The sequence below is a fragment of the Tasmannia lanceolata genome, unplaced genomic scaffold, assembly GCF_043159265.1.
Source record: "Tasmannia lanceolata isolate RefF3 unplaced genomic scaffold, GAP_Taslan_0.1 ptg000020l, whole genome shotgun sequence".
Classification (NCBI taxonomy): domain Eukaryota; kingdom Viridiplantae; phylum Streptophyta; class Magnoliopsida; order Canellales; family Winteraceae; genus Tasmannia; species Tasmannia lanceolata.
The window spans coordinates 33,301,251-33,326,993 of NW_027518697.1; the positions used below are offsets into that span (position 1 = coordinate 33,301,251).

The 25,743-nt window shown below is 40.5% G+C and overlaps 1 protein-coding gene across 1 annotated transcript in view; it reads left to right on the forward strand.

Annotated features, from left to right (window-relative positions):
- LOC143853976 (ABC transporter G family member 28-like) overlaps positions 1–25,743 on the forward strand; it is a 100,682-nt gene that overhangs the window by 26,491 nt on the left and 48,448 nt on the right. The window contains exons 4-8 of the mRNA XM_077363671.1: positions 10,681–10,744; positions 11,036–11,182; positions 11,580–11,614; positions 19,261–19,334; positions 19,784–20,697. Coding sequence (XP_077219786.1) covers positions 10,681–10,744; positions 11,036–11,182; positions 11,580–11,614; positions 19,261–19,334; positions 19,784–20,697 — 1,234 coding nt within the window. The remainder of the gene's footprint in view (positions 1–10,680; positions 10,745–11,035; positions 11,183–11,579; positions 11,615–19,260; positions 19,335–19,783; positions 20,698–25,743) is intronic.

Consider the following 25,743-nt stretch of genomic DNA (forward strand, 5'->3'; position numbering starts at 1 on the left):
ATCTTACAGTTACTCACCCAAACATCTCCTTTGCTATTGGTGCTGTCAGCCAACATATGAGTTCACCTCGTACTTCACACTGGGCAGCAATTGTTCAGATTCTTAGGTGAAAAGTGCTCCAGTTAGAGGTTTGTTGTTCAAGTAGTATGGTCATCAGAAGATAGAAGGGTACACAGATACAGATTGGGCATGATCTCCAGCTGTCAGGAGATCTACCACATGGTATTGCACATTTGTGGGAGGTAACCTTGTATCATGGTGATTTAAGAAGCATGTTGTTATCTCTAAATCTAGTGCAGAGGTTGAATATAGAGCCATGGCCCACACAAGTGGAGAGCTTATTTAGTTACGCTCTCTTTTGTCAGAGATTGGTTTTCCTCCGTCATCTCCTTCTCAGTTATATTGTGACAACAAGGCTGCGACTCATATTGCCACAAATCCGGTCTTCCATGAGAGGACTATACATATTGAGGTCGATTGCCACCTCATCTTGCATGGGATTCAGAAAGGGGAGATATGCATAGTGTTCACTAGATCAGTGGACCAATTAGCTGATATGTTGACCTAGCCATTGAACAAAGCAAAATTAAGTGACATTTATAGCAAGCTAGGAATGTTTGACATTTACATTCCAGCTTGAGGGGGAGTGTTAGTTGTATACTTGTATGTATATGCCTAAGGGCATATTGGTCATGTGTAACATTCTCTCTTTATATAAATGCACAAGTGAGGGGGAGTTTTCCCTAACTCACTTTTCCTTCTTCTTCATCTTCTATCCAACATAACTGATGTGGCTACAAATATTGAAATGTGCCAAAACATAAGTTTATTAGGAAAATCACTCTCATCAACGCAGTCCTCGCCAACATTCCCTTATACTTTGTCTTTATTTCGATGCTCATTCAGCGTGATTGAAAGGTTTGAGCTGCCACAATAGGAATTTTTGTGGAATGAGCGGCAAAGTTGGAAGAATAAGCTAGGGAGTTAGGGGGGGGGGAATATGCGAACCGAAGGAGGATGGTGGACATGGATTCCGTAGTCTTAGGGTGATGAATTCTTCTTTGCTTGCTAAATAGATTTGGTACTTTGTTGAAGAGCTCACCTACCTTTGGGGGGATGTGATTGTTGAGAAGTATGGGGAAGAATGAGGTCAGTGATATTTATTTGACTCTTACTGTCCTACTGGGCTACCTATGTGGAGGGAATCATGAAGGGGTGATGGAGTTTCAACTGTGATGTAGATTCTAAGTGGGGGTGTGGAGATTGGATTTGGTTGTAGCACGACTCTGATGCGATGATGGACTGTTGCATATGGTTTTCCTTCCATTTTTTTATGGTGTATTCTAACCGTGATGAGAGTGTGGGGCAATTGATTAGGAGGGTGAATGGTAAGGTTGAGTGGGATATTCATTTTCTTTGTCACATTTTTTCCCACCAAGAACGTTTTATGAAACTCTTTGACCCCCGAATTTGGAGTATCCTACGATAGGGCGGTGGAAACTGTTGTGAAAATTTGGAGCAGATTAGAATATGTTTATATTATACAGAGTTCCCTTGACCATTGGATCTGGAAATGTTGCTCGGATTGGTCTTTTCGGCCAAGACTTTCTTTTGGAAGCTATCTTGTATCAGCGTTTCCCATGTTTAGGCTAGGAGGGTTTGCAGGTTCCTAGCTCCACCAAGGGTAGTTGTGTTCTATTGGATGACTTGCTTGGATAAGATTCTAACTATTGACCATTTATGCCATTGCCATGGGTTTCAATATTGTATTTGTGGTGTTCATGTGGCAACAATTACCACTCATTCTGTTGAGAGAGGTAGAGAAAAGAGAGAAAGTAAAGATTGAGAGAAAAGATTGAGTTAGGGTTCTCCCCCTCACTCATGTAATATAAATAATAAAGAGTGAAGTACAAAGACAAGTATGCCCTTGGGCATTACAATAAAGACCTAAAGACCTGTTAACAATCCCCCTCAAGCTGGAATGTAGATATCTAACATTCCTAGCTTGTTACAATTATCAACTAACTTAGCTCTACTTAGAGGCTTCGTGAACATGTCTGCTAATTGATCTGTAGATCTGGTAAACACAGGAGATATGTAGCCTCGTTGAATCAAATCTCTAATGAAATGACAATCCACTTCAATATGTTTGGTCCTCTCATGGAAGACTGGATTCGTGGCAATGTAAATGGCGGATTTGTTGTCACAGTATAACTGAGCTGGAGAAGGAGGAAATCCAATCTCTAAAAGTAAGGAACGTATCCACATGAGTTCGCCACTCGTATGAGACATAGCTCTATATTCTGCCTCGGCACTGGATTTAGACACGACCTCTTGTTTCTTACTTCTCCATGAAACAAGATTACCTCCAATAAAGGTGCAATATCATGTAGTAGACCTCCTATCAGCCGGAGATTCTGCCCAGTCTGCATCAGTGTATCCTTCAATTCTCTGGTGCCCATGCCTCTGAAATAAAAACCCTTTACCTGGCGAACTCTTCAGATAACTCAATATCTGAAGTACAGCCGCCCAGTGTGAAGTGCGAGGTGAGCTCATTTGCTGGCTAACAACGCTAACTGCAAAGGTAATATCTAGACGTGTAACGGTAAGATAAATGAGCTTACCAACTAAGCGTCTGTATCGCCCTGGATCTTCTAACAGGACTCTTTCCTCAGGGAGTAATTTCATATTCTGGTCCATAGGAGTTGAGGCAGGCTTGACTCCCAAACAATCTGTCTCATCAAGAAGATCCAGAACATACTTCCTCTGTGAGAGGTAGATACCTCTAGTCGAATAGGCAACCTCAATGCTCAGGAAATACCGAAGACGACCCAAATCCTTAGTAGAGAACTCTGTCTGAAGGAAGGATTTGAGCCTCTGAATGCCACCTGTATCGCTACCAGTGATAATGATATCATCGACATATACTATCAACAGAATACAACCAACCTGAGACTAAAAACTGAAGACGGAGTGATCAACTGCGCACTGCTTCATGCCAAAGTGAATAAGTGTAGCACTGAACTTCCCAAACTAGGCTCTCGGAGATTGTTTGAGACCATAAATGGATTTCCTCAAACGGCAAACAAGAGAAGATCTCTCCCCCTGAGCAACATATCCAGGAAGTTGCTCCATATAGACCTCTTCCTCCAAATCATCTTGAAGAAAGGCATTCTTTACATCCAACTGATGAAGATGCCAGCCATGATTCACAGCAAGGGATAGCGGGACACGGATAGAAGGAATTTTCGTAACTGGTGAAAAAGTCTCGCTATAATCAATCCCATATGTCTGCGTGTACCCTTTTGTAACAAGTCGAGCCTTAAGGCGCTCAACTGTGTCATCAGGAAGGTGCTTGACTGCATAAACCCAGCGACAACCAACTGGGTGAGCATCATATGGGAGAGGGACCAAATCCCATGTCTGATTGGCCTAAGGGCCTGCATCTCAAGATCCATAGCCGCCCGCCATCCTTTATGATCAAGTGCCTCCTGTAGGGTCTTAGGTAGAGAAAGAGAGGACAAAGACGAAACAAAACTGCGAAATACATGGGTGAGAAAGTCATATGACACAAAAGAGGAAAGGGATGAGCAGTACTGCGAGACCGAGTGCGAGAGGCAATGGGAGGGTCAGAATGTACCTCAGAAGTGGGGATCTCCGGCTGAGATGGTGATGGCTCGGGCGGGGCTGAATGAGCAGCAGATTTGGCCCGACGCTGGTGCTGCTTCAATGGTGGAGGTAGAGGCGCTGCACAAGGCTCTGACGTCGGTATAACAATAGAATCAACTGTAGGGGAGGAACTGAACACTGGAGGTGTAGAAACAGGGATGAGATCAGGAAGAACCGGAAGAGGAAGAACAGAAGTATGCGAGGAATCCTCCTGAAGCGGAGAACGGGAGGGATCCAACAAGATGGACAGACTAAAAAATGATTGAGTCTCAAAGAATGTAACATCTGCCGTGACAAAGGATCGTCGCAGGCGGGGGCTGTAGCAACGATAACGCTTCTGGGTCTGAGAGTAACCTAGAAAGATACACTTTTCGGCCCGATGATCCAACTTATCTAATCCTGACCCAAGAACGTGGACAAAACAGACAGAGCCAAAAACTCGAGGTGTAAGAGGGAAAGGGTCAGAGGTAGGACGGAGAATCGAGAACGGAGAGGTGTCGCCAAGGACCGAAGAGGGAAGCCTATTCGCCAGGTAGCATGCTGTGAGTACAATATCAGCCCAATAGGTCTTAGGGATCCCCATCTGAAAGAGTAGTGTCCGTGCCCCACCTAATAATGAGCGAAGCTTCCTCTCAGCCACTCCATTCTGCTGAGAGGTATGAGCACAGGAGGACTGATGAAGAATGCCTCGCGAAGAGAGGAATTCCTGAAAACCATTAGAGTAAGAGAAATATCCCTTTGCATTGTCAGTGCGAAGACATTGGATATCACATGAGAATTGATTACTAACTTCAGCATAGAAACCACGAAACACAGAAAAAACTTCAGAACGATCTTTTATTAAATAAGTCTATGTCATACATGAATAGTCATCAATAAAGACCACAAAATAGCGAAATCCAAATAAAGAGGTAGTCCTCGCAGGACCCCATACATCAGAATGAACAAGAGCAAGAGGGTGTGAAGCCCGACTAATAGTCTTAGAGGGAAATGGCACACGATGATGCTTCCCAAGTTCTAGGGCCTCACACTGAAAAGACCTAACAGATGAAGAAGAAACGAAGGGAATCCTGCGTAAACGCTCCATAGACGGGTGACATAGACTGCCACTGGTATGCATCGACCGAGCCATGTAGAATCGGATGGGACGGAGTGCAGTCGAGACGATAAAGGCCATCCACCTTACGGCCCGAGCCAATCGTCCTCCTAGTCGAGAGATCCTGAAAAAGACAATATGAAGAGAAAAATGAGATAGAACAATGAAGATGCTTTGTTAATTGACTAATAGAAAGTAAACTGAAAGGTGACTTGGGGACACAGAGCACAGATGATAATGTAATGCCTGGTGAAGGGGAACAACTGCCAACACCAGTGATAGGAGAGGTACTCCCATCAACAAGAGTAATAGAACGTAAAACAACATGATGAAAATCATGTAAGGATGACTGGGTACCTGTCATGTGATGAGATGCTCCCGAATCAATAATCCAGGAGCTAGAACTAGAGAGGAACGAAGCAGGAGAACTACTTGGCTGAACAAGACCAGCAGTAGGAGGGCGGCTGGCAGATCTGAAACGCTGTAGCTCATCATAGTCGGCACGAGAGACGACCATCTGATCGGTCGGAGTAGCCAGTGGTGTCTGTGAGGGGCTGTCAATAGGAGCAGGCGAATCTGGAAGGACAAGATGTGCAGTACGGCCCTGACGAGGATCTGGAGTGTGACGCAGCTCAGGATGGAGATCAAAGCATGTCTCGTGATAGTGACCCTCACGCCTACAATGAGTACAATAGGGCAGAGCTCGACCTCCACGACCACCCTCTCGGCCGCCTCGGCTAGTATCGCGACCACGACCGCGACCAAAAGTGCCTCCTCCTCGGGAAGGGCGGTCAGCGGCGCCATAAGCAGCAGTAGTCGAGACATCCACGGGAGTAGGAACAGTAATGCCAAGTGCACACTGCTGAGCTCGTAAAAATACCTCCTGAAGAGTGGGTACAATACCAGACCCAAGGATGTGCTGTCGAAGATGAGCGAACTCTGGTCCAAGACCCTCAAGGAAATGAACAACGCGGAGCTAATCCCTCTGTCTGGCTGCCGTGGTAAGATCAGTGGTGAGAAGCATAAAAGCATCCAGCTGCTGGCAATAGGAGACAAACTGTCTGTAGTAATCATGGACTGTAGAATCACCGCGCCTGTGACCCATCCAACGCGAGTAAGTGTCCCAAAGACAGGCGACATTCCCCTCACCAGAATATAATGCCGCAGTGTGCTCCCATACCTTTCTGGCAGTAGGGAGATCCATCATGGTGCTAGCAATGGCAGGGGTCATACTCTGCCATAGAAGTGTACGAACAAGGGCATCATCTACATCCCAATCGTCAAAGGTAGGGTCAGTCTCAGGAGGGGGATCACGACGAATAATAGAAATCTTTCGTCGGGCTTTCAGATATCTCTCCACAGCAATCTTCCAAGTCAAATAGTTGGATCCATCAAGACGGGAAGTGGTAATCAGTGGGAATGACGCATCCACCGAAGACAAAGACGACGACGCAGCCTGACGCGGCTGGGAACTAGTAGCCATAGCTGGAGTACGAATAGTAGGGTCCTCAATACTAGGTGTATCTTCCATAAGAGACCGGGAAGAAGACTGAAGAGGACCAACAACGAGCAAGTAGAGACAAGGATGAAGACTATAAGCAAGCTAATAGACTGCGGCTTCGTGAGGACAACATATGCATAAGGGAGGCATGAGACAACCGCACGACATAAAGACAAAGTCGAGATAACTCCGAACCACAAACATCGCAATGATGTAAGTACAAATCCAGAACAACACCATGAAGATAGTGATCAAGCCGAACAAGAAAATCTAGGGCATAGCTATGACCCAAAAGAGGAAGAAGAGATTATGATGGATCAGATTAGGGCAAGGAAGAGTGGGGAAAATAGGGTATTGTAGTAGGAACTGTAGCGATGTACTGTAGCGATTTACTGTAGCAGTACTGTAGCGGGTACTGTAGCAAAGAATGGAGGGGTTATGGTTAGGGTTAGGGATGGAGAAGATGGCGGTTGAGGTTGATGGAGAAGATGGAGGTTAAGGTTAGGGTTAGGGAAGAAAGAAGGAAAGAGAAGAAAAGAAAAGAAAAAAAAATGGCCGTAGGCATCCATGCCCTAGAGCTCTGATACCATGTAGAGAGAGGTAGAGAAAGGAGAGAAAGTAAAGATTGAGAGAAAAGATTGAGTTAGGGTTCTCCCCCTCAGTCATGTAATATAAATAATAAAGAGTGAAGTACAAAGACAAGTATGCCCTTGGGCATTACAATAAAAGACCTAAAGACCTGTTAACACATTCATTGCATTTTTATAAGGATGGTTTAAGGGATTTGTGATGGAACTGATCAAGGTCAGGTGGATGCTCCCTAGACACATTTGCGAGATGATTGATTCGTGGACGTTTCTCTGTACCCAACGAGATAAGACTATGATAGTTTTCTTTTACTGCAACTCTGGCTTGTGTGGAAGGTGATGATCCGTTGTGTGTTCAAAGAGGCCTCAAGATCGGCTCATAGTATATGTCAGGTACTTTTTTCCGCTGTATTGTGATGGGCTATTGGCGCCAAGGAGTTCTGGGAAGTATTAGTGTCCGGCCTCTTTGTCGTGTGGGGAATATACATGGATAGTTTGTTTCTCCCATGACTGATCATTTCCTAGGTGGTCTTCGGCACCCTAATTCCTAAGGCTGAATTTTGATGGATCTAGCCTAGGGAATTTGGGTCTTGCTGGCATTCTTTTCATCACGATAGTGTTGTCAGATAGGCATTCTCATTTTCAATTGATGTGATGGATCCTACTGAGGCGGGGGGTTGTTGTGCTTATTCTTTACATTTATCGGTAAAACCTCAATTCAAAGATTGTGTTTGTGCGCGCGCGTGTGTGGGGTGCGTGGCGTGGTGGTTGGGGGGGGGGGGGGGGGGTGGCTCGTTGAATGTTAACAGTTGGATCGTTTTGAATGTTCGCGATGTACTCCTGTATACGTCTATCTTGTTGCCTCCAAGGGTTCGGCTCAGGACCGAAACGCCTTCCGAAACCGAAATTTAAAACCTTGGTTGTTGCGAATTTTGCTGCACTGATAGAGTTCTCCGACATGGTGATGGGTAGGATCTTTTTTAGGACTTTCGATCTTATCTTTTACCAAGTTCTGATCGTTCTTTACCATAAGTTGATTATTTTGGAGTTTGTTCTACCAGATCAGTTGACTTCTGAACAATTTATTTTTTGATCGGTAAGCTGGGAGAAACAAAGCCTCAACCGTTGAGCTACAAGCCCAACCCATATCTGAACAATTTGGTGACCACTAACTTCATCATTTCATCGGCCATCTCTGTCTACTCAAATACCTTTTCCATCTCTGAGGGACAATTATTAAATTCTTTCGCGTGTATGCATCCTAAGAATTTGGGTATCTCCACCCTTATCCCAAAGTCCCAACTCAACTATATTTTAAACTGTGCATTCTTGGTCCTTGGGTTTTCACCAATAGTTGAGTCCTCAACTGTTGCTAGCTAATCCAGTCGTGTCGGAACACTAGGTGCAAAACCTCTTCAACGCAATCAATCCTCTATGAGGATTTGCCAGAGTTTTATTTATTCAAGGGCATTGAGTCCATGATCCTCCACTAGAAAAACCCACCCTGATACCAAACTAACACGAGGGCTGTAAATCGAATTTACAATCACAAACCTTCTAGTAAGTCTAAAGAAATTTCAATATTGCACTGGAAATCTTGTGTGAAAATTTCGAAATTCTAAACCTTCGTAATATTCTGAAAAATTCTTGAATTCAGCAAATTAACCTGTTCCCAAAAATTCAGAATGTAAAACTTCAGGACCTTGACTTTTTAGTCTTAGTTGAAATTCTGAAGATATCCTTCCAAAATTTTCAAAAGTGTGATGGTAATATCAGATTCTTAAAATATTAGAACTGAAAAACTTCAACTCTAGGTTGAATATTTAGAATGAAAGGACCCTGAAATTCAGGGGATTTACAAGAAAAAACTCAGAACACTGGAATCTATATGAAAGAATATATGATCAAATTCTATATTTCTCATATCATAGACTGAAAATTATTGTTATATTTCAGGTCTTTGAATAGTTTCCAGCAACTAGCTTTCAGCTCACTGTATATCATGATTTCTTTGTGTCTCCCAGTCGACAACAAAAGGCGAACAATAGGGCATAACACAAATTGAAGAGGAAAAGAAACCACCAACAATAAATAAATATACGCAGAAAATTTGTCCCTTGTTGGTAGACAAATCTACACCCTTTTCCTACCTCTAACCAGCTCTTAATCACCCTACTTAAGAATTGAAATCCTAGGCGAATTTCTGCGTTCAAACGCATAAGTTACACTGTAGCAAACTTTACACTTGAAAATAATCGAAAGCCAAAATAACTCTTAACTGGGTTAAACATGAACTCCAAGTATGAAGGCTACATCCATCCTCAAATAAGCTTCATTTCTCCCATACATATCATTTTTCTGAGACTTCTACAACCTTTGAGAAGTTGCAGGCTGTAGGGTCATCCCTGATGGTGGCTTCTCAAAATCCCTCTGAATAAATTCATAAATTGAAAAAGTTGCTAATAATTTGATATTTTTTGCTAATTTGAAATAAATAGCTTGACTACTTTCCTAAAATATTTGATTGCTTTGTAACAAAATTTTTGTGGAGTTTAAGGGCCTCTTTGGATGCAACCATGATTGGTCCTTATTTGCATTAATATTATTTTAAGATAATCCTCTTTGAGAATGGAACATTAAAGCCTCTTTGGAAGCCATTAACTTTATCATTTATAAGCCTATTTTAACCATTATTCGAAAATAATCATTTTTAACTTCAAGCCATTTTCATGCATATATGTGATTAATTTTTGAGGTACCGAAAGAGGCCCTAAATATCTATTTAGAGGTCAGAACTAAGCATGTTTTTTTAAATAAAATCGGTTATCTCCTTCTTTAATGCATTGGTGTGATTTTGTCAGCATAACTAAGATCTTACAGAATCTTCACTCAAATGATACTCAATGCACCCTGCCCACTCCCCACAATAACGTCAGCACAAATCAAAATTTTCATGCAGTGGGCCACAAAGTTAGCCATGTAATTTATATTTGTTACAATCATTGTGGTTGCATATTGCACGTGATTGGGTCCATTCAACATGACATCAGCATAACTTGGGCTGTTTATTCTACGTGCCCTAATGCATTAATTTTGTCCCTGGATTTAAATTTTGGCAAAATTTCAGTTCTGTAATTTCGGCCGAAATTTTGGAATAATACTATATATATATTTAAAAAAAAATTCAATTTCTCGAAATTTCGGTCCCAACCGAAATCCAAAATTTCAGACCGAAATTTAAAACCATGATTGTCTATGCATCACCTACGACTTTTCTAGTCAGCAATTGAGTAGAACACTCATAATGTGCATGGTAGTATTTTCATCGAGGGTTTCTCTTGAAGGTCTTTTTAATTGAAAAAGCAAGTCTGGCAGAGTTTCAAAAGCAAAGAATTCTAAGGGGTGTTCTTTATGGAGTTTAGTCAAAGGAAATATAGTGAGAAACTGAGAACCAATGCTGCCCCGATGTGTTCTCCAAATTTAATATCGTAAAGGATATTTGCATTCAGTCAAAAGGCAAAGCTTCACATATGGTCCACATTTGTTTCATGTATTTTTAATCTGTCCCACACTTCTATGTAAGGGTCTATATATTATACTTGTAATTTTACATAATCTAATCTTCTTTCTGCATAGATTCCATGAATGTTCAGATAGAATTGTTGCATATTTTTTTATCATTATTATATCCTATGGTTGGTTATAATACATTATGTATTACCATCTATCTTATGGCTGGTTGCAGTTGATACTTGTTGTCCTATTTTGATGGGTGCAAAATGTTCCTAATTTTTTGTTTGATTCCCTGTGTTCTTTTGCAACTGTAGCTTGTCCCCTGGGTGCATACTGCCCACTTGCAAAACTCAATAAAACTACAGGCTTTTGTGAACCGTAAGTCGATTTATATATAAAGTTACTGTATTATAATCTTTAGAGGAATGCTAAACTGAGGAGTGCCCTTGCAGAAAAAGGGTGAAAGGGCGCCCCCCATTGGCTGCAAGGGACGGTTATGCATTTTATTCACTTTGACTTGCAACCATTATAAATGCACAACTGCTCCTTGCAGCCAATGGGGGAACCCTTTCACCCCATTTCTGCAAGAGCGCCCTTCTGTTTAGAATGCCTCTAATCTTTATTTTTGTGCGTGGTATGCTTTATGAATTATATCTGAAACTTACACAGATACCGTTACCAGCAACCTCCTGGGCAGCTGAACCATACTTGTGGCGGAGCAGATATCTGGGCTGATGTAGGGAGTAGTAGTGAAGTATTCTGTTCAGCGGGATCATATTGTCCGACTACCACTCAAAAATTTCCTTGTAGTAGTGGGTATTGATTTTAATCCTGAAAACCAAGCACTTATCTATTACTTTTTCACTCTTATGCATGGTTTTAAATTTCGGCCGAAATACCAAAATTTTGGATTTTGGCCGGGACCGAAATTTAAAACCGAAACCAAAATTTAAAATTTCGGCCTAAATTATAAGATTTTCACTGAAATTTCCACCGAAATTTCATTTTATGCTGAGGCCGAAACCGAAACCAAAACAGAAGTTTCAATCCTTGCTCTTATGTCTGTTGTAGAAAGCATGATTTTGCAATGAATGTTTACAGATGATCAAGAAAATCCATTTCAGCCTCTTGATACTAGAAATTTGATTATATTACATTTCATTTTGATGCGACATTTCTATTCACTAATTATACTCAATCCTACTATTTTCAGTCATTACTGTAGGACGGGATCTACAACTGAAACAAGTAAGTCCGTAGTCTTAAATTAAGTTGCTAGATATGCTGAATATCCGTTTGTTTTGCTTTACTCGTTTGAGTAGTGAAAACCTTATCTATTTTATCCATACGGGCAATTCATTGTATCGTGACTTCCAAAATGTGTATCGATGGCAGGCAATTATATCCTAGATATACTTTTTTACATGTTTTTTTTTTTTTGGATCAGCTTATATATATAAATATATATTGAATGGCTTGGGTCAGCTTATTATCTCCATTTATTCTTTTATATGACTAGAGAATAACCAGCAAATGAGCAATGCTAAAGCCCCTTGGAGATGCAAATTGTGTAGATGAAAAGTGAAGTTATATACCCCGAAAGAAAACTACCTGACAAATGTCTATAGCTATCATGCTTGTCGAAGGATTTCCAAATTGAGATAATTTGTTTCCCATAGATGCTGTATAAATTGATTTTTCTTTAATAGTGACATTTATTAAATTATTAGAGAAGATAAAATGCATAACAAGGCAGGGTTTCCTGCGTCATTGTGGACTCCCCCGAGTCGCTCTTTTCTCTTGGCTGTGTTTGTTTTTCCCTTTAGAGTCAATAAAAACTACTTCGAGTCTCCCGAGTTATGATTGCATCAGCCAAGTACTCAGCCCCATCAACTGAGTACTCGACCGTGTTGTGCCGAGTCGACTAGGATTTTCTTCGACCGCATTTTGACCCGCATCTACATTTTGAAACACTGGTTAATCTATTTTCTAGAATTTTTTGTTTGGAATAATATCCCTGATATTTAGTTATCGTAGATTTTTATTTTTTATATTTCTTTATCTATGTTTTTGAGTCCTCTCTCTGGACAATGTATATCTTCTCCTTCTATTCATCCTGCTGATGAATACATTTTCCTTTATCTGTTAAGAATGAAAATTCTTGCAGTGAGGCTTAAGCAGTAATTCAAACAGTCATTCTTATTTTACAACGGATGGTATGGTTATACTGTCCACATGGCTCTTGAAAGATTATACAGGAAGTTTACACATCAAACTTTTAGGTGTTTGATCTAACCAATGTATTTTCCACTCTTGATCATGGTTTTAAATTTCGACCGAAATCCGAAATTTCGGACCAAAATCAACCCCGAAACCGAAATTGGGGATACCCTAAACGTTACATTATTTCGACCGAATTTCGCTTTTTCCAAACTTTCTGAAATTTAAGGAAATTAAACCAAAAATCTCAAATTTTTTTATTATTTAATATTTTCCAGAAATTTCGATCGAAATTACCGAAATTTAGACTGAAATTTGCTATCGAATAAAATATTAATTTTAATGGTTTCATTGGATTTCGGCCGAAATTTCAAAAATTTTCGGTTTCGGTGAGGACCGAAATGCATTCCGAAACCGAAGTTTGAAACCATGCTCTTAATTGATTAAACCATCCAGTAACAAATGCCAAATCTATACAAAACTTTGTGACAGATTTAATAAATTGGCATTCGATCAAATATATGGTATGCTAATTCTTCCATAGTTTCATATCTATCAGACAAATTTCCATGAACTCTCAATTTATTCGGTTGAATAATGTGTATTTAGGGTAGTTTAGTCATTACTTGTAGATTAGGGGTATTGTAGTCGTTGTACATTGGATGCCCTATTTGGGGCCTATATATACATCATTTACATGTGGAGTTCCCTAGTGGAGACTTTCCATCTTCTTCACTTCTCTTCTTCTTCCTCTCTTCTAACCCTAACTCCATTTCTAACATGTTATTAGAGCAAAGATCCTAGGGAAGGAAAAGAAAGAAGAAGAGTGCATTTCATCTCACGGAAGAAGAGTCCATTTCATCTCACGCCATTCTCACTTTCTTTATCCCGCTCGCACCTCTCGGTTTTCTTTTCTCTTTTTAGAGTTGCCAAAAATCACAACCCTATAGTCCCTCTCTCAAATCCCTCTTGTTTTCCTTTTTATTAGGATTTGTCGCAACCCAGCGTGAATACGCATTGCGTAAACCCATTTTGCGCAAATCCATTATCGCACTCTCTCTCTATCGTAAAACAAAATAAAAAATCAGATATGTCTCTCAGATCCTTCTTATATCTCTCTCAATCTCTCATTTGTCTACCTTATCCTCCATCATTCGTACCCTATTTTCAGGTTTGGGTATTTGTTCTTTTTACAATTAAAAGCTCCATTTAAGCCATTCGTACCCCATTTACAGAGACTTCTGTTCTTGCTTTAGTATTGATATTTCTTTGTGGAATCAATCTGTCATTTGCATGTTGGAGTTTGGTATTCTCAGATGAGGGTTACTACGCCATTCTCTTTTCCACGCCATTCTATCTGGTTCCTGTATGCAGTGTTGTCTTGTTGGGCAAGTGTGGGATATAGGGGTGCAACTCGGGTCGGGTTGAGGCCAACCCGAACCCGACCTGACCCGAGTTCCAACCCGACAAGGTTCTACCCGACCGACCGAGGAACCCTTTTTGCCAACCCGAACTCGACCCAACCCGACTTCAACCCGACCCAATCTGACCCAACCCGAGATTTTTAGCTTAAAAAATTTAAAAAATTATTTAAAAAGTCAGGTTCATTTGGGTCGGGTTGCCGAACCCCTCAACCCGAACCCGACCTGAACTCAACCGGGTTGAGAAAACCCAACCCAACCCTAACCCGAACCCGTCCTGAACTCAACGCAACCCGACTTTTTCCCGGGTTGAACCCGTTGGGTTCGGGTTGAGCCCTCCCAATTTGCACCCCTAGTGGGATAGTGTTGTCTTGTTGTCCTACATCCTCATCTTTGTTTTTCCCCTTCTATATTCGTTGCGTTTCATGTCTTTTGGCTTGCTATCCAAGGTGCACACCAAGTGTTTGTTCAAATGTCTAAGAGAGATTTTGTGCCTTAAATGTCTTCTTTTCATTTCAAGTTGAAGGCCTTTGGCCTCAACTTGAGGGGGAGTCTTGTCTTGTATTGTTTTCTTGTTGTTCTATTATTGTTGTCTCGTTGTCATATCTTTCTTCCTATTGTCTTGTATGTCCTTTATGTTGATGTCAAAGGTGCACACAACAACACTTCTCTTGTTGTTGTCTCGTTGCCATCTATTTCTTCCCATTGTCTTGTATGTACTTTATGTTGATGTCGATTTTCTTGTAATGTCTAAGAGACGTGTTATGCCTTGAAAGTCTTGTCATGTTGTCATATCTTTCTTTCCATAGTCTTCTATGTATTTCGTGTTTATGACAAAGGTACACACCAAGTGTTTGATAAAATGTCTAAGAGAGGTGTTGTGCCTTGGAAGTCCATATTTTGTTCTCGTTGTGAGTTGAATGCCTTCGACTTCAACTTGAGGGGGAGTGTTATCATGTAGTTGTTTTAGTATATCGTTGTTGGTGTTATCTTTTCTTGGTATTGTCTAGTGTTGTCATGTTGTCATATAGTTTTTCTTTTGTTCTCTTCTCTTGAGGGGGAGTGTCGGTGTTTTCTTCTTGTTTTCTTTGCAACTTTTCTTGTGTTTTCATCTCCAGATTTATGTAGTCTCGCCTGAGGGGGAGTGTTGTGTTCTCCGTATGTTCTTCGCCATGTTCGTTGTTTCCTTTCCATGTTCTTGGCGTAGTTTTACGTAGTCTTTCTTCGCTTTATGCCTTATCTTTCCGAGAGATGGTTTCCCCATTGTTGGTCGGCTCTTTTATAGGCGGCGGTTTTCCCGTTGACCTTCTTTCTAGGCCATGGTTGCCCATCGTTGGTCAGCTCTTTTACTGGCGGTGGTTTCCCCGTCGACCCTCTTTCCGAGCGATGGTTTCCCCATCGTTGGTCCGCTCTTTTACAGGCGACGATTTCGTTTTCCTCGTCGACCTCTCCTTCTGGGCGATGGTTTCCCATCGTTGGTCGGCTCTTTTACAGGCGACAATTTCATTTTTCCCGTCAACTTCTTTTTCCGGGCGATGGTTTCCCATCATTGGTAGGCTTTTTAACAGGTGGCGATTTCCCCGTTGAGCTCTCTTTCCGGGCGACGATATCCCCATCGTTGATCGGCTCTCTTCAGGTGACAATGTTCTTGTCGTTGACCTTGTCCCCAGATGATGGTTTCCCCATCATTAGTTGGTTGGTTATCCTCTTTCTCCTCTTCTTATCTTTAGGCGACAGTTTTCCCGTCGACCTTGTCTCTGATGGTTTCCCCATCGGTGGTTATGTTCTATTGGCGTGGTGCTGCTTAGCTGGTGTTCCTGCTTGTGATGCTTTGCCGCTTCTCATTTGCGCGCTCCATGGTGGTCTCAATCGACCTCTGGCAAATCGACAGTCAAACGCTGCCTCCAATCATAAGGGAGGTAAGTACCAGAGGCTAGGAATAGCCTAAAAGAAGGTGAGGTTTGGCTTTAAAAAGACCTGGCGTAGTCGAGACCCCAGAAATTCTTTAGAGAGACATCGCATCTAGAAAGATGAAAAAGTAAGGAAATCGCAGAGTTTTCGTGAACACAAAGTCTTTGATAAAACCAAAATTCCGTACCCTCCCAGAGAAAGTTGGAAAGTTGGATACCAGTCTCAAAGAATTCGATGGAGGAGAAATGCTCCAAACAGAAAAAAATCAAAAAAAAAGAAACACTTTGTATCAAACTTAATCAAAATGATAGATGACTATGAGCAGTCAGGGATTCCATGGCACTCAGATGATGATGAAGGAAGGAGTAAATATTACAGAGAAAAGGAACATCACAAAAAAATCGGGGACAAAAGTATGGTAGACCCCATGATGGGTCCCCATCGAGAAGTGATATTGCAAAAGAATTCAAAAAATGCCAGCTCTCAAAACTAAGGTCGAAAGCAGTGGCCTTTGATGACGAACCTTCGGAACGTCAGGTTCAGGCGAATCTAGATAGTGCCCTCCCGCCCAGTGAAAAGCACGGGAAGGAAATTAAGGATGGCCCGGAGGCTATTCAGGCAGGAGAAAGGGGAAAGGAAAAGCCCCAGGATGAAGAATTCAAGACGGCGAGAGATTCAATGGAAGTGGAGCTTGGAAGGAAAATTAATTCCTGCATCGAGAGGGGGAGCACCTATCAGAAGAAACAGGGTCGGAATCTCCTGGGGAAGAGACTTCACAAAAGGAAAGAGGAAATTCATCCGACTCGAAGGAAAGAATATCCTCGGAGGAGTTTGATAAAATGACTAAACTGGGAGATCATTTGGAAATAGGATTTCGAGAAAATATAGAAGAAACAAAGAAAATGTTCCTAGATATAGAAAAAAGGGACTCCGGTCTAAAAAGGAAAAACCCCGGGTAGAGGTAAAAGGGAACTGAAGGCTCTAAAAAATTAGAAGAATGTTTTGGGTATCCGATGTCCGATATCAGGCAAGAACCGTTGGTCCAAAATTCAAAATTCAAATTTCCACCTACCCACTGGGTGGCAGAGACCTCACTACCTGGATCTCTTAGGCCAAGGAGAGAGACTACCAAGCAGATAGCATTAAATGCCATATCCCCTGTAGATCCTGATCAGGAGTTCCTACTGCGTGGTGGTCTCAATCAACCTCTAGCAAATCGACAATAGCCTAAAAAAAGGTGAGGTTTGGCTTTAACAAGACATGGCGTAGTCGAGACCCCATAAATTCTGTAGAGAGACATCACATCTAGAAAAGTGAAAAAGTATTTCGTGAACACAAAGTATTTAATAAAACCAAAATCCCGTAGCCTCCCAGAGAAGGTTGGAAAGTTGAATACCAGTCTCATAGAAATCGATGGAGGACCAATGCTCCAAATAGAAAAAAACCAAAAAAGCAAACACTTTGTATCAAACATAATCAAAATGATAGATGGCTATGAGCAGTCAGGTATTCCATGGCACTCAGATGATCATGAAGGAAGGAGTAAATATTACAGAGAAAAGGAACATCACAAAAGAAATCGGGGACAAAAGTATGGTAGACCCCATGATGGGTCCCCATCGAGAAGTGAAATTGCAAAAGAATTCAAGAAATACAAGCTCTTAAAACTAAGGCCGAAAGCAGTGGCCTTTGATGATGAACCTTCGGAACGTCAGGTTCAACGAATCTAGATAGTGCCCTCCCGCCCAATGAAAAGCACGGGAAGGAAATTAAGTATGGCCCTCACCGGAGGCTAATAAGGGAGGAGAAAGGGGAAAGGAAAATGAGATAACCCCCAGGATGAAGGATCCAAGATGGCGAGGGATTCAATGGAAGTGGAGCTTGGAAGGAAAATTAGTTCCTGCTTCGAGAGGGGGGAGCACCTATCAGAAGAAAGAGGGTCGGAATCTCCTGGGGAAGAGACTTCACGAGAGGAAAGAGGAACTTCATCCGACTCGGAGGAAAGAATATCCTCAGAGGAGTTTGATAAAATGACTAAACTGGGAGATCATTTGGAAATAGGATTTCGAGAAAATATAGAAGCAACAAAGAAAATGTTCCTAGATATAGAAAAAAGGGACTCCGGTCTAAAAAACGGAAAAACCCCAGGTAGAGATAAAAGGGAACTTAAGGCTCTAAAAAATTAGAAGAATGTTTCGGGTATCCGATGTCTGATATCCGTAAAGCAATTTGGCCTCTCTGCTTGTTGATTTTTGGATCGCTGAGAGGAAGACATTCTTAGGCGAAAGGAATTGCAGACTCTGCGGCCTTTCAATGTAAAGGTCCTGTCTTCCATGGGAAGTTCCTATGCTTGTTTTTTTTCAGTGTTTTTGAAAATTGTAAAGGAAAATGTGAAGATGTTTGTTTAATTCCAGGAGTAAGGGATTTCTTTCCACCAAGGAAAATGCTCCTGGGTGACTCATACTATGTACATCCAGTGGGACTACTGGTCCCCATTGCATTTTTGCTAGTATGAATATATTTGTCAATTTCTCAAAAAAAAAAAAAAATATTCAAAAAAAAAAAACTAAAAATCATGCATTTATTTCCTACGGAAGGGGGGACTGGAAAAATCTCATTCACATTTCAAAAACATACCACATATGAACAATTTTTGGTAGGAGCAACCATGAACTGCTTGAGGGCTACATAGAAAACTAAAAGAACTGGAAATGATAAGGATGAAAAATGCCTCTAAAGCTATGAATTTCCCACATTGGTTGGTTACCTTCCGCTAGCCAAATTTTTTGTGTTTACTACATGCATTGTACCCATACATCACTGTTGAACTCTGCCGTAAATTGCACATATTTTGTACATATGTGGCATCATTATGCTCAAGTCTATTATAGGCATTATGCTTGTGCAACAAACATGGCTCCAACCATAACTTGCTTTTGTTTTCTTCATGTGCATATGTGAAGGTAAAATAAACCTTAAATACAAAAAATCCACCCAAAAATAGAATTGTAAATTAATATATTACTCTTGGTAAAATAATTACAAAATATGTATATCTCACATTAAATGGATTTTCTTAGGTCATTTAGACTTCCTATGATTTCAGATTCTAATTATTGGGATCGGTGATTACTTACGTTATGCCACAACTTCTGTACTCTTCTGATATTCATACTTCTTGTAGCAAATAATTTATCTTTTCTCTCCTGTTGAGCTAATTGCTTCCACTTTTTAAGTTCACATAAGTTATTTGACGTAAAATCTTCTCTCACGGGCTTTGTATTTAGCTGTTAAATGATAATTAAGCAGATTTAACTTAGCTTTGTGACAAACATCCTGCAGGTTGCTTCAAGCTGGCAACTTGTAATCCAAATACTGCAAATCAAAATATTCATGCATATGGCGTCATGCTTATTGTAAGTGGTTTTCAATTTATTTTTCATTGTGTAATTTTCTTGAACCAGCAAACATTTGGCTCTCCTAGGTTCTGTAGTTGGAGTCAAGAATTTTATAGGTTTTCTGGAGTATATACTTGAAAGTTTTTGTGATAGAGATCATCCTTGGGTTTTTAGAGGACCATCATAATTTGAATTGTTAATGAAATGTAAATCTATAATTCCCAGTCTTCTCAAACTTATTCAAAGTGACCTTGATTTACCAACCAGGACTGATTTGCCTCATATATCACCAAAATATTTCAATCTGAACTGGCTAACATACCTTCATCTCGTTGTGCACTTTTTTTTTTGCGTGTTTAGGTTGCAATATGTACACACTACACAATGAGTTTTATTTGCTAAATTTTAGCTTGCAGCTGCAGCATTATATATATATATTTCACAACAACGTTCACTGCTTCTTGCAGGCAGCATTGAGTACTTTGCTACTCATTATCTATAACTGTTCCGACCAAGTTCTTACTACTCGTGAAAGAAGAGAGGCCAAATCCAGGGAAGCTGCCGCAAGAAGTGCAAGGGAAACGGCACAAGCCCGAGAGAAGTGGAAATCGGCCAAAGATGTAGCTAAGAAACATGCAATTGGGCTGCAAGCACAATTATCCCGTAGATTTTCTCGCAAACAATCAAGGAAACAAGAACCACTAAAGGTTCTGGGTAACCCTAAACCTGGACCTGATGATTCCTTACTTCCACCAATGCCTTCAGGTGCTTCTCAGCAAGCATCTACATCATCAACAACAAAGAAGAAACCTAGTAATCTTACAAATATGATCCGCCAACTTGAGGAGGACCCTTTTAGTAATGAAGGTTTTGATCTTGAAATTGGAGGTAAGAACATAAAGAAAAATATGCCAAAGGGTAAACAAATGCATACTCGTAGCCAAAATTTAAGGTATGCGTATGGTCAACTTGAGAAAGAGAGAGCTCTTCAGGAACAGAACAAGAACTTAACCTTTTCTGGAGTAATTTCAATGGCCACTGATACTGAGATAAGGACCAGACCTGTGATTGAAGTTGCTTTCAGTGATCTAACACTCACGTTGAAAGGAAAAAACAAGCATCTTTTGAGGTGTGTGACAGGAAAACTTATGCCGGGCCGCGTTTCTGCTGTCATGGGACCATCCGGGGCTGGAAAAACCACATTTCTTAATGCTCTAGCTGGAAAAGCTACTGGTTGCACGATGACTGGTTTAATTCTTATAAATGGAAAGGTAGAACCAATGCATTCATATAAGAAGATAATTGGTTTTGTACCACAAGATGATATTGTGCATGGGAACTTGACGGTGGAGGAGAACCTCTGGTTCAGTGCCAAATGCAGGTATTTTATATTTCTTTGCGAGTTTCCATGCCTTGGCATTCAGCCTATGCTGTTTTCCTCTATTTTTTTTCGCAACTTCTATTTATGAATCCAAGGGCACTAGTTTGCGAACTTGTTTTTGAGCCTCATAGCTTTATTAGATGGGCTTTGGTTTCACAACATACATGCTGGTATTGTCTCCTTGCAATATATCTACATAAGGCTGTCGATGGTCTAATGCTGAAATCTGCGTCACGAAATTTTGGGATCCATTTGTCAATTAAACCGGAAGACCATGCGTGGTTGTTAGGTAATTCTTGTTCCATGGATTGACCAATATTCAGAAACTTGGAGTCGACTAGGAATTGTTATTTTGATTTCCTAGTTCAACTGGTTGATATCAACGAAAGATCTACGAATATAATAATAAAACCTTAGTTATCATTGTCATTTGATTTTCAAAATGGATGAAACGTTTCATACTAATAAAGAACCGGTGCAGATGATTCGAACAAAATGTCCCAATCGGAAATTTGTATTGTACCAGTTCAATTCATTTTGATTTGTCTATAGCAGACGAAAAAGGATGAAACAGAGGGAAATGCCCTGTTTCTTCCAAAATCTTTTTTTTTAAGTTACTAGGATTGCCCTCCAATAACTATTTGTGTGTTTTGTCTACCTTATTTTTGACGGTTTTTTACTATTTTATAGCAATTTGAACGGTATTGTGTCTTTTTACATCCCCAAATAAACGAGGGCTATAAAAACCCATCAAATGCTCCTTTTTCTTCATCAACATGATTTTCCTCAAATCGTTCTATTTTCATTAAAATAGGTTTACGTGCATTCTTTTTTGTGTTTCCTTTACTTATGTTCGTGGTATCATGGAAGAAAGAGAAAGATGAGAAAGGGAGAGAGGGAAAAGTGTCTCCTCCTCCTCATAGAATATATTACATGTGTCACTAGGGTTATACATGAAAGGACCAGAACACCCCTAGTCAGACATATAAATTACACCACTCTAACACTCCCCGTGAAGTTAGAGTGTATATGTCATACAATCATAGCTTGTTACACATATCATTCAACTTTGCTCTTCCTAGTGGTTTGGTAAATATATTAGCTACGTGGTCTCCTGATCCAGTAAAGACAGTGCATATTTCCCTTTCTTGAATCTTCTCATGAATAAAATGACAATCCACCCAAATGTGATTTGTCCTCTCATGGAAGACTGAGTTTGAAGCGATGTGAACAACAGCTTTATTATCGCAATACAATGATGCTTGAGACGAGGAAGGGATGCCAATCTCAGAAAAAAAAAGAACTCAACGACTTCAACTCTCGACACGTATGAGCCATAACTCGATACTCTGCTTCTACACTAGATCTAGACACCACATTTTGCTTCATGCATTTCCACGACACTAAATTTCTGCCAACAAAGGTTCAATACCCTGTAGTCGACCTTCTATATGCAATAGATCCGACCTAGTGTGCATCAATGAACCCTTTCAAGTTCATGTTATTATGCCTTTTGAAGAATAAGCCTTTACGAGAAGCCCTCTTCAAGTACCTAATTATTTGGGTAACGACTGTCCAATGAGAGGTATGTGGGGAGCTCATGAACTAACTCACCACACACACTGCAAAGGAAATATCCGGACGGGTCACCGTCAAGTAAATCAGCTTGCCAACCAATCTCATGTACCTTCCTAGGTCCTTTAACAAATCCCTTTAATATGGAGAAAGCTTGACATTAAGGTCCATGGGGCAGCCCAAATACCAAAATCAAACAAAACCAAGAAAGAACAAGTAACAAGAAGAACTCGTACAAAATCTCACGTATGCCGTGAAGATAAAATTTTATTCAATCTCAAAAACTCCCCCAACTCCAATCATCCATCTCTTTTATTACATCTCTAAAAGATTTCCAAAAGATTTCCAAAATCTAAAAAGTAGCCAAAAATGATATTGGCATATCTATCTAAAATATTAAAGTTTCCTTAGCTAAAAAACTAGCTACAAATAAGAAAAGCAACTAGAGCCTATTAAATCTTTCAAATAGCTAAATTAGAAAATGATATCCTTTTAGGAAACAAAATACTTAAGGGAATAGGAAATCATATTTTTGAAATCTTGAAACTTGCTAAATCTCAAAGCTTGTAATCTTGCAAGCTTTCTAAGAATGTAAGTTTCCCATATCTTAAAATCATGTAAGCTTAGCAAGTTTCCATTCCTCAAAAACTTCTCCCTTATTCACGAAAACTTTCCTTATTTTCCACTTGTGAAACTTCCACTTATGAATCTTCCTAATATATCCATCCTCAAAATTTATTTCTAATTTTTGGATTGCATCAGTCACCCCCTATTGAGAAGAATTCGCCCTCGAATTCGATACACCGTCCTTCAACGAATCACCCTTGCTTCCTCGTTTCAACCATACAAGCTTGTAGGGCTTTGAATGGTTTGTTATGGCTCTCTGCAACTTGGACGCGAGAGACTCTGATAGGATGCTCTCACAGCTCCCACTATCAACAACAAACGAGCAAATTTTCCTGAACACCGTACATGTAGAATGAAAAATATTGTTTCTAAAATGGGTTGTAGTTCTACTATTTCATCTTCATCCCCGCACTCATCATAGACAGGTTCATCTTGACCTTCCATGTCTATATCAATAAGCAACTGCTTACCTTCTCGATTCTGTAGAGTTTGATAAAGAAACTGAAGACATCTAAAAGGTAGGAAGGCTTCCTTCATTTTCTTCTTCATCTTTTCCCAAGTATTGATTTTGGATTTTCCACGACGGAATCGTGTTACTTCCAATTGTGTCCACCATTCCAAGGCTTGTCCCCTCAGCTTCAAAGCCACAAGTTGGACTTGCTTGTGGTTTGGAACCCCTTTGAAATCGAATATTCTTTCCACCTTGCATAGCCAATCCAAGAAGTCTTCCGCAGACAATCCACCATGGAACTCGGGCATCTCTATTTTCAATCCGGATTTCCAACCGCGATTCTCTTTCACGCGGGTTTACTGGACCCTCCTTTTGCACCCTGTCATGGAAAGGGTTCAGGCGGGTTTCATCTTCCTCTTCAGATTCTTCCTCTTGTCTAGACTTTTCCAAGTGAAGAATCCGAGCCGTCAAGTCTTCGACTTGTCTTCGAAGCATGGATAGTTCGTCTCGTGTCTCAATCTCCGCCATTGGAACGGTGCGAGCGCCTCTTTTTTTCAGTGGCATGATTAATCCGCCGTCAACCGCAAGAACGAAGGTAGCTCTGATACCAATCTGGCGCAACCCAAATACCAAGATCAAATAAAAACCAAGAAAGAATAAGTAACAAGAACTTGTACGAAATCTCATGTATGCCGTTAAGATAAAATTTTATTCAATCTCAAAAACTCCCCCAACTCCAATCATCCATCTCTTTTATTACGTCTTTAAAAGATTTCCAATATCTAAAAAGTAGCTAAAAATGATATTGGCATATCTATCTAAAATATTAAAGTTTCCTTAGCTAAAAAACTAGCTACAAATAAGAAAAGCAACTAGAGCCTATTAAATCTAGCAAATAGCTAAATTAGAAAATGATAACCTTTTAGGAAAAAAATACTTAAAGGGAATAGGAAAATCATATTTAAATCTCAAAGCTTGAAACTTGCTAAATCTCAAAGCTTGTAATCTTACAATATTTCTAAGAATGTAAGTTGCCCATATTTCAAAATCATGTAAGCTTAGCAAGTTTCCATTCCACCAAAATTTCTCCTTATTCACGAAAACTTTTCGTATTTTCCAATTGTGAAACTTCCACTTATGAATCTTCCTAAAATAGCCATCCTCAAAATTTATGGCTAATTTTTGGATTGCATCAGTCCATGAGAACCTGATGCGTGTGCTTAAGAGGGAAGAAGAAGAGAAATAAGAACACAAGAACACATCCAAGAGATGAAAAAGAAAATGGGAGCAAAGCTCAACCCAATTGCTATTCCATCAATTACATAAGTTAATCTAAATCCAAAATCCCCTCTCAAGATGGTTTCTAACCTTTTTAATAAAAGACAACCAAAGAAAATTCGTCCAACTTCCTCCACAAGCTAACTTAGGGACAAACATAACATTAATTGCATTGGAACTCACTAACTTTGAATGGTTTGGGAACCCACAGACACAGTCCACTAAAACTTTTTTTTGGTCAGTCCACTAAAACTGCCATAACTTTCTAACCATTTGTCTAATTTTCGAGGACAAATACTTATTAGAAAGATCTCAAAAAGCCCTTCAACTTTGTAGTTTACCACTTTCCATGATTCTGCCAATTAGAAGTCCAAATACCAGGGTAAAAAATGGGCAGCAGCATTATTGCGGGAATGCACTCTGGAACTCCACCAAAACCACCTAGGCATGACATGGCTTCCATGTTAGCACTGCATCATCATCTCCGGGTGAGAAAGAACTCGCCCACGAGTAGGGCTGGCAATTTCACCTGTGAAAATGGGGATCCGCCCCGCCCCCCCCGGCCTCGTTTTAATATGCAAGCCATTATCAATATCCTCTTATTTTAGTATTTTTTTGTTAACAGTAAATATTTCTTCTAGGCTAGTGATATCGGCACTACCATATTTTGATAAGTGCACAAACACGGCTCATCTTTTTCTTTTTTGTGGGCATTAAAAAGCTTTTTTGAGGTGAGGATTTTTTGTGCGGGGTGGGGATGGGGATTAGATATTCCCAGCGGGGCGGGGACGAGGATTCCCCGCCATCCCCGAAGCGGGGACAGGGAATTTTCCTTCCGGCGGGGACGGGGAATGCAACATCCGGCCCCGCCCCGTTGCCAGCCCTACCCACGAGTTCTCATCAAGCTCTCCATGATAAGTTGTCAAGTCTTTAACATTGAAAGTTCAGTGAATATTGTTATTTGGAGGGAGCTCAATCTTGTATGCATTGTCGTTGATTTTCTTGAGAATTCGACATGGACAAATCTTCTTCTCGTTGAGCTTGTTATAGGAACTGGATGGAAACCGTTCCTTCTTCAAATAAACCCATACAAGATCACATTCATTAAAGATTTG